The sequence below is a fragment of the Acinonyx jubatus genome, chromosome A2 (genome assembly GCF_027475565.1).
Source record: "Acinonyx jubatus isolate Ajub_Pintada_27869175 chromosome A2, VMU_Ajub_asm_v1.0, whole genome shotgun sequence".
NCBI lineage: Eukaryota > Metazoa > Chordata > Mammalia > Carnivora > Felidae > Acinonyx > Acinonyx jubatus.
This window is the reverse complement of record NC_069383.1, coordinates 80053349-80068807: the sequence shown is the minus strand read 5'-3', so window position 1 is coordinate 80068807 and position 15459 is coordinate 80053349. Positions and strand designations below refer to the sequence as shown.

Genomic DNA, 15459 nt, shown 5'->3' with positions numbered 1-15459 from the left:
AACGCCATGCTGGAGGCAACAACATTGCAATATTCCACAAGCATTTACAGGCACAGCGCTGCCTCCAGCAAGCGCCTTAGCTGGCAGGAGTTTTATTCCACAACAGCAAAACTTCCCAATGATACATTGTGGGTAAATGTCCTCCTATTACAGCATTTTGGACACAGGAAAACAAAGCAACATCAAGATCTGTTCCAACGAGGCAGTGGGTATTTATGAGCAGACTAATAGGACAAATGGCATGCTAATCTAAACAAAATCTATTCCTAATTATTATATGTTCATTTATATAGGCATGCAAATGCCTAGTGAGCATAAGTATATATTCCAAAACGCAACTGCCTACAACAAAATCCTAGTATTCTATTTATTTGACCTCCCTTGAGACCAATATGCTAAAAGGCATCTAATGTGTTTCTGAGTGATTACTGCCTTATTTGTGTGTAGACTTTCTCATTGTTATTAATTTCCTAATCTTTCATTTCTATTCTTGTCTAATTTTATTGATTTTAAGCCTTAGAGACTTCTCTTTTTTTTTCCCCCTCCAGATATGAAAATTTTTTTCTACAATCTTAAAATACATCAGACTTCAGTTTGGGCATACATATTTTGGAGCAAGTAAAAAACATTTGGCAAAAAAATCTGTCAAAAGCAGTGCCCAGTACATAACTTTTATCTTATTTCTGAGAAATATAATGACAAAGATATAATTATATTCTTTTAATTATAAGCATAATTAACTTAACTGTAATATTTTTCTTCTTGCTACGGTTATCTAAATATTACAAGGGAATTCTGCTTTGGGAAATTACTAGAAAATCAACGCATATTAATGTGTTGAAGTTTAAACATTAACTTCTCATAATTGTAACAATGTAGTAACAAAATTGATTTTTTGGGTGGCTTGTAATACCATTCCAGTATTTTATAGTCCTAGCTTCTTTCTTCTTTCTTCATTCTAGACAGATTAAAAAGAACTATTAACTTGTCCCTTATGAATAAGAAGATGCAATTATATGGATAATTGAGTACACCAACTAAAATGGTAACATTTGACTTTGGAAAAAGGTTTTTTTTTCTGTTTAATTTAAATTTTAAACATGGGTGGGATGGCTATTCTAAGAATACACCATATGGTTAACTCAAGTTTAAGCAGACCCTTAAATTGTCAGCAAGCTCAATATTCTAGTACTCATTCCAAGCAATTGTAAAGTTATCTGTCACATAATCACTCATCTGACCGGAAATATGTGTAGCATTTATGCATCATGATAATGTTGAACTTGAAGTTTCTTTTTCCCTTCCTTTTTTTTTTGTTTCTGTTTTTGCTTTTGTTTTTGATAAAGAAAAATAGCTATATCAGTTTCATCAATAATGACAGAGCTATTTCAAAAGGAATCACTTTTATTTTCTGTATTTTACACATTTTACTTTAAAAGTATATTACTTTTACCTTGCTCAAAGTGATCAAAATGATCCTATTTTCTATATATTTATTTGACAACTTGACTTTGGCTTCTAAAAATAAGATAATCAGGTGCTTCCTGTTTCCATATTTATTTACTCCTTATAGTAGAAAGGGACAGTGACAAAATGTGTGCTTTCTCCTGAATTAACTTCACTTTTAACCTTTCTGTTTATGTCCATTAATTTCTGCTTTCACATTAGATGTATTATATTGGAGTAATTAGTATGGTGTTAAAAAAAAACAACTCAAGTATACAATGATTTCAAAACATATTGTCAATTTTTGTAAGATAAAATCTTAAGGCAAATGTTTCATTGGTTCTTTCTCAATGAACTTGGGCTGGGAAATAAATTGAAAATAACTTGCATAAGCTAATTTAATTATAAAACTTGTACAGAGTGCTTATTCTTCTCACTACATTATTGCCTATAGCCATGCTTTTAGAGCAATAAATGCACGAACCAAAAGCAACATAGTCAAAATATTCATAAATCTTCCTTTCCACAGAGATGAACTGATAAAAACAAAAAACTGTTCTTGCTTTTGTTCATTTAGAATATTCTTTGGAAACAAAGGTGTTGAATAAGTTACTACCCTTTTATAGCCTTGCTTTTTTCTGCTTTGTGGCTGATTTCATGCCTTAGTTCTTTGTCTCTCTTCATAGTTCATCACTCTAGAAATGAATCCGCTGCTACACTGGACACTGGAGATTATGACTGAAGCAAACGGAAAGGTGCTTGAAATGTGACATCTATCATGTAATGGCCCAGATGAATTCAAACCACCTCTGCCAAAGCCTTAAACTGTACCTTCCAATAATATACAGATATTTCCTGAATAATTTAAAAGCAGTTCTGGATTTCTCTTCAAAGCTTTCGTAACAGAAGACCTGAAGCCAAAGTGGGACCTAACATTTTGGAGCAGGGATAGAAGAGAATTATTCTCGTTTTTCTTGACTTCTCGAATGCTCCTCCTGCGAGGCCTATCATCTCATTTTGTGCCACCTGTATTAGGAACCTATTTAGATGTGGCATCCAGCTGAAGAATTCAGATTAGTAACATTAAAGTGAATAAATCTAACACTTACATTCATACATTAAATGCAACAGACGTAATAAATTTATCAAGTACATAAACCACATTAGCTTCTAAGGATCCAAACAATAAAACAATAAACCTGCCTTCAAAAATTTCAAAATTTACCTGTGAATTTGTATTAATCATATTACTCAAACAAGAAAAGTGAGAATGACTTAAAGTCATATTGAAATGGGGGCGATTTGATTGACCATGAACACAGAGCATTTGTCATACTATTGTGTGTAGGAAAGCTATGAACACAGTGGGATTCAGTTACTTAGATATTCAAGGGCAGCCGTGTTTGTAGGAGGACACAGGGCATTACATGCAGTAGGATGGCAGTCGGAGGGAGGCAGGAATGGTGACAAGATGGGATTGGACCTGGATGATTTGCTCCATGCTTCTTGCCTAGACTTCTCATCCCCAAGACTGTGCTCTGGTTCTTCTTTCCAACTCCATGCTTCCATAAGCTCTTTGTGTTAACTTCAAGTATAGAAAAAAATCCTGCTTTATCACGACTTGTCTCTTCTTACAACTAGACCTTACAGCTTCACAGGAATACTGTTTGAGTAGAGGTGCTGTGTGTGTGTGTGTGTGTGTGTGTGTGTGTGTGTGTGTGTTTAATAAACTTCTTACTTTAGAATAGTTTTAGATTTACAGGAAAGTTGTAAAGATAGTGAAGGGAGTCCTCATAAAGGTACACCCAATTTCCCTATTATTAACACCTTACATTAGTATGGTACTTGGTCACAGTTAATAAGCCAATATGGATCCATTATTATTAACTAAAATAAGTTTTACTTTTAATGTTTCCAGGATCCCATCCAGGAAATGCATCACACTTACAAAACTGTTTTTTTTAATTATTCTTTTTATTTTTAATTATTTTAATGTTATTTTTGAGAGAGAGAGAGACAGACAGACAGATAGAGCACAAGCCAGGGAGGGGCAGAGAGAGAAGGAGACGCACAATCCAAAGCAGACTTCAGGCTGTGAGCTGTCAGCACAGAGCCCGACACAGGGCTTGAACTCCTGGGATTATGACCTGAGCCGAAGTCGGACACTTAACTGAGCCACCCAGGCGCCCTGTGTGTTTTTTATTCTTAAATCCCTAGCATGATGATCAGTCTCTAAAGATGGAAGAAGCTCACCAGTCATGGAATAAGTGAATGACTGAATAAACAAATATTTCTTAAGAAGATACAGAAGCTTCTGAGTCCCTGAAGGAAAAGATCAGGATGTATAACAACAACAACAACAACAACAACAACAACAACAACAACAAAAAAAAAAAAAAGAAGTGGACCTAATTTCATTAGTCCGAGAAAATATTTCACTGAGAGACGAAGGAGTTCTGGAATCTTATAAACTGCTTTTCCATAATCCACCAATATTCGAGGTTTTCTCATCTGAACTCAGTGATAGCATGACGTGTCCTAATTTACACCATCAATAATCATTAAAAACAGATTTCATTTACATGTTAAATTATTACCCATATGTCATCTAGTAAAAAAAAAAATAATAGGTAGAAAATGGTATAGTATATAATAGACACTCAGGAATTTAAGTATATTTATTAGGATCAAGGGTGTGGTTTGGAAATTTGAATAAACAACACCCCGAACGTAGGCAATGGACCTAAAGGGGAAAAAATGAAAAAGGTAACATAAAAGGGAGGCTCCCCTGGAGCATCATCCCAAACACTTAGCCCAGTGTTTCTCATGCTCCAGTGTGCATGAAGTCACCTGCAGGACTTAAAACACAGCTTCCTAAGCGCCAGAATCACTGATGAAGAAGCTCCCAGGAGAGCTGGTGCTGCCAGTCTCTGACACTTTTCATAGCACCCCAGTGTCTATCTCCTCCGGATCCTAGCTTGGAAGAGGAACAGAAGAAAATCCCAAGCAGCTTCATCTCCTCTGCAATGAAATTCAACTAAGCCTTCTGTCACGCAAATTTTTTAGCAGTAGCTCTATCTCTTCAAAAAAATTAAAGAAGCCTTTATGATTTTGTCATTTTGACCGTAACATGGAAGCCAACGACAATAATAAAAAGTTTTGTTTTGTTTTTATCCCCTAGATGGTCAACACCCAGCCTGTAATTACTGGCTTTAGGAATGATCTGGTAAGTCATTTTATTCTATTCACAAGAGTCCTATCAAAAATATTTTTAAAAATTAAAAAAATTAAATGTTCCTTGCCCTCAAAAATCATAAAATGCTTAAAGACAATTCAATAGACAATATTTTAAGGCACAACAACAAAATGTACGTTTCCATGATACATGTACGTATTCTACAATATTGTATGAGATAGATAGTGTTCATCAGTCCCTTTATACTTGTGAGGAAGCTAACCCTTCGAAGTTCAATGATTTGGCAAGAATAACACAGCGTCAAATAGGATATACGTACTAAACATTCAGACTCAGGATTTTAAAATTGTGAGTCCTTACTTATTCTTTCCACCAGAACATAGTGTTTCCTAATAGGAATTTTTAAAGTATTTTGGAGAAGTTCTACACACTGGGAGGTCTAGTAAGGGAAGGAAAAGAGTCCTAGAATTTTAGAATTGGAAAGGATCTCAGGAATCACATGATGCATAATAAACTTTTGGAGTCGGGCTTAGGAAAAAAGCCATCAGGAGGCATGAATAGCTATGTGCAATGCTGTCAGCACATTTCCTCTTTGATTTTAGTTCTATAGCGCATCTTGAGCTTTGAATTTAAAGCCCTCTTCATTTCCCATCATTTCCGGGAAGGGAATTGGTCAGAGGGGAAAAGGTCAGCGTCCCTAGCTGCCCTCTACTTTCTGCCTCTTTTATTCCCATTTTCTTTGCTGCTTTGCTGCTTTGCTTCTGGTTCTGGAATTAGTTTGGCTACCTAAACCCACCACTGAGACTTACTCTTAGGGACGCTGCTCCCCTTGCTCTATCTTGTGACTAAAACCCTCTTTTTATTCTGGTTCCAATGAATTAAAACTTAAAACTCAGAGAAAATGAACTGAAATGGCCTAGAAATAGATGGGCTTAACATGAAGAATATCCTAACTTACATTTAACCCAAGCCTAGCCAAGGTATAGAGGCGGGGCATGGTCCCTCCTTCCAGGTACCCTAATTCCTTCCTGCTCCAGTCCCCACAGCCTTTACATAACTGGCAGCATGAGCTGTCCATTAGAAACACAGGTGAGACTCAGGGAGCCTGGGTCGCTCTGTCGGCTAAGCGTCCGACTTCGGCTCAGGTCATGATATCAAGGTCTGTGAGTTCGAGCCCCGCGTCGGGCTCTGTGCCGACAGCTCAGAGCCTGGAGCCTGCTTCAGATTCTGTGACTTCCTCTCTCTCTGCCCCTCCCCCACTCACACTCTGTCTCTGTCTCTCTAAAAAATAAATAAAAAACGTTAAGAAGGAAAAAAAAAGAAACACAGGCAAGACAAAGAGGGTGAGTCGTCCAGGTGGCTAGTAAGTAACTTATTTCCTAAGTCATGAATTTCACCAACTTTTGAATGCCTAATGAGTATAATTAAACTTTGTTGTTTAATTCAAAGGTCCCGTCTTCTGTTGATTAAATTAGAGAATAAAAATGAAACAACTATTGAAGATAAATATACACCATTCACCAGAAATATGTTTTCATTCTACTTTTGGGCTAAGATGAGGGTGAAATAAAAATATCTACCTGGAACAAAAGCAGAGGAGGAGGAAAAAAGGGAGAGAGGGGTGGTGATAGCAACACAGGGGGTAATCAAAGAATGAAGTGGTAAGAGAAAAAAAGGGAGGTGCCTGGTGATCACCCAGGAAAGACAAATGCAGCAAAAAGTAGAGTAAAGAAGAAGACGTGGGAGAAGGGGGAGGAAGAAGAGGATGAGGAAGAAGAGGAGGAAAAGGAGAAGGAGAAGCAGAAGCAGAAACAGAAGGAGGAGCTGCTGCTTGGTTATAAATGAGCAAATATGGCTAACATGTCTGGAGGCCCTGGTTGCTTCACTACAATGCAGCCCCGAGAGGCCTGGGGGTGACTGGGGAGAGAAAGCCCTAGCCTTGCTCCTAATGCATGCCTCACCGAAGGAGCCATAAACAGTTCTTCAGGATTCCTTTGTTTCCTTGGCGTTCCTCATGCCAACCTCCATCAGACTCTCCTTTACAAAACACGACTCTAAATCGTTTTGTTTCATTTATATACCCACTCAATGCTCACTATTGAACACCTACTAAGAGGTCAGGAGCAGTGCCCCAGCCCAGTTATCTTACCTGTTTGTCCAAGGGAAGACAGAATGGAAAGCTTTCTTTCACTTTCAAAGCAAACAATACATGCTAGGCTGTTAGCTGTTTATAAGACCCTGTTTTGTTTAACTTTTGACTGTGTGGTTCGGTCCTGGTAATATTAGTTCTATGTGCTTTACAAAGCTGGGTCTACAATAACCTTTGTTAGTAACTTTTGTTTATGCTGTGGCTTTGGTCTGCTATCTCCAAGGTACCAATCAGAAAAGTTGCAACTTTCCTTTTCCTTGAAGTTCCAACTTCCTAATTAAGGATAAGTTAATTCCTTATACTATCAAAAAATAAATACATCTACAGTGACTTACAAACACGAGAGACCCCCAAAATCCCTTGTTCCTTCTAGTCATCTACTCCTATAAGAGCTGGATTTCATGAAATAAAATCTTGGCTTGCAAGTAAAAAACTCTAGTGATTAAGGATCCTCCCTTATTTTAAGTTATAAGTTAATAATTAACTCATGATTGCTTTTAGAATTAAAAAAAAAAAAAGGAACCAGGGTAGGCTAATTCTCACTGAACCTCTGATTCATTGAATAACCTCTGAAAAGCTTCCTACAGTAAAGTATTTGCTGCGCTAATTTGCATGATCTCATGTAATTCTTTCAGGATATTGCAAGTTACACATTACCCCATTTTACAGATGAGGAAATTCATAGTCAGAAAAGAAAGTAACTTGGGATCATACAGCCAGAAGCAAGATTCATATTAGGTATGCCTCCTTCAAAGTCTACAGAGATTTTAGGCCACTGAAGATACAATGTGAGGCAGTTTTGCAATACCTGGGCCTAAACCACTCTTCTGTGTGTACTGTGCCAAGGCCATAAGCTGAGTCCTCAAACAGAGAGCAACAATGGCTGAGAGTTTACTTACCAGGAACAGAAGCAGAAATACATTTCTAAGCCCCAGATATCAAGCAAATCATGGATTTCTCCTTTTCATTTCCACACTAGCTGTGGAGGCAAGATTACCAGGGCAATGGGGCCATTTGGTGGGCATGCCATGAACCAGGCATTAGAACTAAAGAAGGCTGAAAATTTCTTGAGTAATCAGTTGCCTTGGCCAACCCTAGGGCCATATGAAGTCAAGTTATTAGTTCTTCAGACTTTCTGTTCTTGAAATCAGCACATTCTTTGACAGAAAGTGTTGTCTCAATATCAGAGACTAAAACACTTTGTTCAAATGTGGTATTCACATATCTTTTCATTCATAGTCTAGAAAATCCAACCTATAAAATACCCAGTCCTGTCACTGTCATCCATATCATGAGTACAAAGAATAATGCTTGCTTAAGTCCAAGAAATAACTCATGACATTGATAGTTTCTCTTATGCTTCAAATGTTATTTAAAACCATGCTGTGAAAAAATCATTATTAAAATAACCATAATCCTTTGTATAATTTATATAATATTCTTAAGTGTCAGATGTTGGGCTAAAGACTATTACCAACATTTAGCCCTGCATATTGAAACTAAGAAAATAATCTAAATCTTCACTGTGCACTTTTTGGAAAGTGTTTTAATGGTATAATTTTACTTTTGTTTTGTTTTAAATTCTCTGAGACTGAACTTGAAGACCACTTTAACACTGCAGTGGCTATGTATAAAGGGGCATGCATGCATGCAAAGTGCCATTTCTGGATTCCTGCAGACTAAATTCCTCTACTAAGCCACAGAAGAGTTTTACACACAAAGATAAAGGAGTAAATCTTTGCACGCTCTCCCACTAAGAACTCCCAATGATGATTCCAGTAGATATCTTTGATGAAATAAAACTGACTCTGCAGATTGCTAACAATAATAACTTTCACCAGCAATGACCAACTTGATGTTTGGTTCTTTATTATGTTGTCATAATAGAACTGTGGCCATCAAGTTGATCTCATCCCAGAGAGACCCTCTCTATGAAATAGTCTGAGGCTACAGGACAACTCTGACATAGACAGCAAAGTGACAATATGGCTACAGATTTTTGAAAGAATATTCCATTGGGACCACATGCCCACTGCATATATTTAAGAGTCAAGAACAAGTATCAGTTCTATATTACATATAGGACACTCTCTTCATAAAGACTTAAGAAATGATTTTACTCAACTATGTTATTTTTCAGTCCAAAATTGGCCCAGTTCATTTACAAATTCCATTTACTGCTCATGCTAACTCTGACCTCCCTTCGCCCTATCTCTATATTAAAGCACAACGGCTTTACCAATGTAACACCCAATATCCAGGTAAGAAGTAAATAATTCATATTCATTCAGGGACTTCAATATATCCATATGCATTTCTGTGATATGTGAGCAGTATCTGTCTATAACAAATATCAAAACTACAAAGGATAGCACCATCTAAAATCCTTACACAGACTTCACCTACAGAAAATATATTCTGGGTAAACCAAACTCAACAAAACATACTGTCATTCCTTTCATCTTACCCAGTACTTTTAATTTCACGTAAACTATTTCTTAATATATCTACCACTTAATTCTCACCGACTCTCCCTGCGGGAGAACTGGCACGAGGTTTGTATTTACTCCTGGGTCCTATTTAGCAACTTTCTTCATGAATCATGCCTTATGACCACTTTTTATTTATTAACCACACAGGGATATGTGACTAATGTCACTATTGATAATACTTTGTTACTGGCTGAAAAACCAAAACTATGAGCTGGGTCAGGAAAAACTGGCTCAGCCACTGCCTCTTTTTTGTATTTGCTCTGGATATGAAATGAATACAGCCTCCAGGATGATCATTTAAAACATTTCATTTTTGTTATGCTCTTCTACAATTCTATCTCAATTTTCTTTCACATAAGTTAGAAAAAGAATCAGAAAGGTGTGGTGTGAGGTGAATATGTGTAATAAATAGATATACTACATACACGCCAATAGCAAAACTATTGGCCATGAATCCTGTAAAAATGCACAGATGCGACCATCTTCTAAATTATTATAACTAGAGATCAAAGGTATGGAAGACGGGATTTGGAGTGAATGCAACCTATCATGATAAACCATATATTTTATGCTAATTAAGACCAACTTCTTCTTTCTTCTGTGTTAACATCATCCTAGCATTTATTGATATCCAAACTCATGCCATTCCCCAAGATTTTTCTCCTTGGGACATGTTTCCATCTAACCTTCATTTATATCAGTCTTCACAAAACATTGATAAAATAATTTTTAGGTTATAAGGTACTTTCACAGTTTCGTCGTTCCATTTGATTCTCTCAAAAACCCAGTAAGATATACAGCGAAAGCACCATTACCATCTCTATTTTCAAATTAAGGAGACTGAGGCACAGACAGTTACCATTAGTATAAGTGGAAGGAGAGACCTCTGACTCTACATCTGAAGCTATGACAACTCTGTACTTAATTGGTTATAATATCGAAATACAGATAGACTAACACTCTTTATCCCACTTTTTTATATGGATAGATATATATTCAATGCTCAAATCTACATTTATAACATCAACATCTGCTAGGAATGATCTTCGGCCATATTTATGCCTTCACTTCTGTATCTCCTCACCAAACATCCTCTGATTACACAGCCATTCTCCTTGGCTTCTGTGACTGTGTCACTCTTTATTGGGTCTTTGAATACTACCCCATCTGCCAAGCTCCCTTGACTGAATTTCTGGGGTTTTCCATGTACGTTGGGATTTCTTCTTTGACATGGGGCTTTGCTCATTTGTTTTTTCTTCTTTGAGCTCCATGAGCAAGAAGGTTATTTTTGCCTTCCCTGTAACCCCATTATTGCAGGATGGTGAGAGATAAGGAGAGAAAGACATCAACAGAGGGCAGAGGCTGCACCTAGCAGGACTCTTCTCCCTTTATTCTCTTTCCTTCACTTCTGTCATGAGAATCAGAGCTATTTTTCAAGGAAATCCTTGGGTAGAATATTATAAACTTGCAATAATCACACCAATATCATCCTCTTTAGAGTACTGGCTATAAAGTTGGCCATGATTTTTAACTATTCATAAACACTTAAACACTTGCCTGGTACCGTTAATCTCAACTCAGATCTTGACTGAAAAGTCTTACAAAGCAGAACAGCAACTTGCTATAATTTTATTTGTTAACACAATTTATCTTACACGTTAAAGATACAGGCATTGCCTCAACAAGAGTAAATGTGTCATCACTTAATCCACTAAGCTTGCTTCTCAGGGAGAAATTCAATATTTTCCCACTGCAGGTGGAGCGCAGTGGGAAATCAGCAAGAAGATGCTCTATATCTGATACCAATTTTCTACCTTGTCTCACTCCCTCTCTGCCTTCTCCCCCTTTTAGCTCTAATGATCTCTCCTCCTCTTAAACACTGTTTAAGGACATGCCACATCCAAAGATAGAGAAGGATAGAGGAAAAGGGAAAGTCATTGGCATTTTATGTAATTCAGCTCAAACTTTTTATATGATGCTGCAACTTCTACCTCTTTTTGGGGAAGAGACATGAGACTTGTGGTCTCAGGTGCCATCTTGATAACGAAGGAGGTAAGAAAAATATTTGTCTTTCTCCCATAGAACATAAACCACCGCTATGAAATGAATCCCTGGAATAATCCAGTAGGTCACCTCTAGAGAGCCCTTGAGATTTATCTGCTGGGGGTCAGGCGGCAGTTCAGAGGTGTTACAGTATTTATATACAGCACTGTTTATATTTTGAAGGACCATGTACTCACTTACAGTATCAATCAATTGATCCATTAGTAAAATTGTAGCATTTCTGGTATCATTTAAGGTAGCAAAAGATTATACTCTGAAATGCCCCACCCTTAGTTTTTGGATACCTCTAAGACATCCACTGAATTTCAGAGTGTAAAGAGTAAACGGGCTGTTTAGAGTGTGAAGAGTAGATGGGGCTAAATATTCCTGCTCCAGCAGTCCTTCCCTTGCACTGAGTCACCTGCAGTGTCTACATTTGCTGCTTCTGGTTGCATCTCCGTGGTGACCTCTCAGCTGATTTTGCTGGCTAACATGCACAAGTGAGAACAGTCTATTTTCAGGTGACTGTATATCGTCTCTGTAGAAAAGCACAACATTGTGCATTTCAGCTAGTGCCATCACATCAAAAGGTTAAGAAAAACCAAAGGGAAATTTTGTGGTACTTTTCAGTCTAGAGTCCACATCATCCACATCATCTAACACATCATCTAACACAACCCAAAAAATCCATTCCAGATTCCTCTGATTAAGAGAGGTAGTGGGGGGGAAAAAAAGATGTAGTCAAGGTGAGTCTGAAAACAATAATATGCATAGCATTTAGTTGCATTAGAGAGTTTGGGTATGCTTTGACCAGATTACAAACTCTCTAATGAAATATTAATATGATATAGCTTCAAAAATATACTGATAGTGAACTACTGAAAACAAGTACCTAATAATGAGGTATAAAAGGTTGATACCAGGTGTAGTTAGAAGAGTGGCTCACCAAAACTGGCAGCTTATCCACTTGGCTACACAAGAAAAACAACCCATTTATTACATTCTTCTCCTGACATCCTTCTTTGTCCATAATTCATCACATCAAATTTTTTACATTTTGATACATTCGATCAAGCTTCTTAGAAATATGCATTTTGATACACACCATGATACATCTTCCCAATTCAAATAATTTGTGCTAATGTTAGGTACTGTATTTTAAATCCTTTACAGATACACTGTCCATGTGTCTCTTAAACTCATGTTATCTACCGGGGAGTACAGTAGGAAAACTATTTAAACGAAGAAAGTATTCATAGCTTGTTAGTCTAAAAATGAGAAATTTCTATGGTCCAAATCAGTGGATGACTGTCCAATAAAAATAAACAAACAAAAAAAAAAGGTCAGTCATGACATCTAAATTTGAGGCTTCCCTTTGTGTTTCTCCCTCTGGTAAAGATTACACCTATACTTTAAAAATACAGGTTTCTGTAACCGGGACAATTTAAAATCTTACACAATGGAAAAGTGGTTCTTATGTAATTGTTGTTACTACAACTGTTATCTGTCTTAGTGACTAATGACAGATAATAAATACTTCGTTGCAGAAAATTTTTTCCAAATTACATTTGGGTCAGCAGTCACTTTCTCAATGTGTGGGTTTTGTTTGCTGTTTGTTTGTTTGTTTGTTTACAGAAGAATCACCAAATCTATTCATGACTGGCTTTTACTGGTCCTGATGCAAAAGCTATCTTTTGATCATTTATTTATGACCAAATGCTGCTTTACAAGACATAGCTCAGAATAAAATATTTAAGCACTTTCTCCTGGATCTTCAGTTAAGCAATATGAATTTACACAAAAAGAATCAATGCTAGTGAATAGTATCCTGATACTTGAATCGATATAAATCAGTTTACAAGGATTGCTAATAAACGCTGAACATTTTTTTTTGCCAGACATAAAAGAAATTCTAATAATCAGTTCAACTAAAAAGCTAATTTATATCAGTCGTTAGTCATTTTAATTACACGGTGATGACTTTGTCATCATGGGCAAGAAATCATTTTGCTTCTCAGGAATTTCATTTTCCCCTCCTCCTCTCATCCCCATTGTGGACAACACCAAACCTATACTGCACCTCTCTCTGAAGCCCTTCTCCAACATCCGTGTTTCCCATCATGCATAAATTGGTATTCAAATACCTACTGCTAACTTGGATTCAGCCCCTCCAGGCTATTTACAACCTGCTTCCTGTCCTCTTCTGTTGTGTCTGCTAGTGAGTGAACTTCTCATTAATAAAACCTAATATTTACAAGACAAAAATAACATCTCCAAGTTGGCATGCAATTTTGCACTATTCTCAGATGCGGTGAGTATGACATGCTAATCAGAGGCACTTAGAGTCTTAGGTCAGTTTGGCAATAATGTTTTTCAGCTGCATTTTAAGGGTCTGTGAAGACCAAAGATCTAGGTTAAAGGACTTTAATTTTTTTCTCTCTCTTTTTAACAAAAGGATCTAAAAAGGTGACCTACCTTTATGTGACAGACGTAGGCGGGGGTGAGGGGTATCTGCCGTGTGCCCTCCCGTCCAAAGCTCCAGTAAGTAACCCCACAGGAGCCAGGTGACCAGGTTCGCGGCCGATGCCATGCTGCCTGCTCACCGGGCAAGCCCTCCGATCCGCACTTGAAGGCGGGTCTGAGTTTTACTTAGGACTCCCCTCCAGGGGCAGCGCGTGAGAGGCTTTGTCACAAATCGAACGCGTTGTCATCAGAAAGCACGGTCCCAAAGTGCCATTTGCCAGGCTGTATTTGGCTATGTAAGACCTTTCTTCCCCGAGGACAGTTGTTTATAAGCCGGGAGCAGGAGGACATTCCAAGGAGTGAGTCTTTCGAGCCATGTCCTGTCCAGAGCTCTCTTCAGTAACTGTGCGGGTAGACTCGGGAGGAAACTGTGGGGTTTTTTTTTTTTTTGGTCACTTCTGCAAGCGGTTCATTGAGAAAAAAAAAAAAAAAAAGCCCTGAGCACACGCACTGCCTTCCCCCCGTGGAGCTCTTCTCTTCTGGCTCCTTGAAGCCTCTCCGAAGTCAGCCTCTTGCACTGACTTGCCAAACAGCTAGTTTTAATTCACCTTTCACCTTGCTAATTAAAAACAAGAAGTGCCATTCCCTCCAGGAGTTGCAGGATCCACCCAGCAGGGATGCGTTCTGTCAGCGAGCTGTGTTTACAGGGAAAGTTCAGGCAGGGTTGAGCTGTTTCTAGGAAGTGTTTCTGGTCCACGTGCCCCGCTCCCACCCGCCCTCCCAGTATTACTGGCCCCACGTCACTCAGCGCAGGAGACAAGTCCGCGCTTTGATGGGGAGCGGGGATCAGGAGGGAGAACGGGATATAATAGGCTGATTATTGAAGTACATACAACAGAAGAGGATGGAGCCTCAGGAAGGGCTTTTAAATGCTCGCTCACCAAGATTAACCCTTGAACACACGCAGATTCAGTTTAAATAATGGATGTGTCACCATCCAGCACCCACATTGATTTTTCTTCAGTTTCTGCTGAAATTGTATTTTTTTCACATTTATGGCTTTTTTTAATTGATTACATCTTACTAATGTATTTTCAACTCTTGTATGTTTCTTGTATGTTTCAAGAGCCTGAAAAACATGTCATCTGTGATTGTTTCATCTGTTAATGTGTTACTACTAACAAATTATTTTACCTAGGCAAATTCTTCAAACCTATTAAAAGCAAAACCTTTTTTTTTTAAAGCAAACCATAAATTTCAGCCCAAGTTTAAGAATACATTTTGAAGTAATTTTCTCCTAGATATGGTAACTATGGAAAAGTTGAGGTTTTCTATAGGACACATCCCAGTAAAGCAGGTATTAGAAAGCACAGGATGTGAAACACGTTAGGATTCCACTGCTATGCACTTTCCGAGTTTATTTTCCAAGAACTATGTTTGTGTAAATAAGCTTAACACAATAGGTCAACTTTACAATCTACTTTCAATCAATCTCAAAAACTAAACCAAACACTCTGCAGCGGTTGGCATGGAAATGAATGTTCCTATTTGAAGATACCAATAAACTTGAATAGGTATTTCATTTGATACTTGAGAGTTAAATGGTAAACAAATGATTTCAGCTATGATAACTTTTCTTAATTCTGTTTTTAAATGGTACTGTTAAGGGC

General features: G+C 37.6%; 1 protein-coding gene across 1 annotated transcript in view; it reads right to left on the bottom strand.

Annotated features, from left to right (window-relative positions):
* SEMA3E (semaphorin 3E) overlaps nucleotides 1–14532 on the bottom strand; it is a 237766-nt gene extending 223234 nt beyond the window's left edge. Inside the window, exon 1 of the mRNA XM_027071773.2 lies at nucleotides 13802–14532. Within this exon, the coding sequence (XP_026927574.2) occupies nucleotides 13802–13916 (115 nt within the window). The 5' untranslated portion in view covers nucleotides 13917–14532. The remainder of the gene's footprint in view (nucleotides 1–13801) is intronic.
* Between the last annotated feature and the right edge of the window lie 927 nt (nucleotides 14533–15459).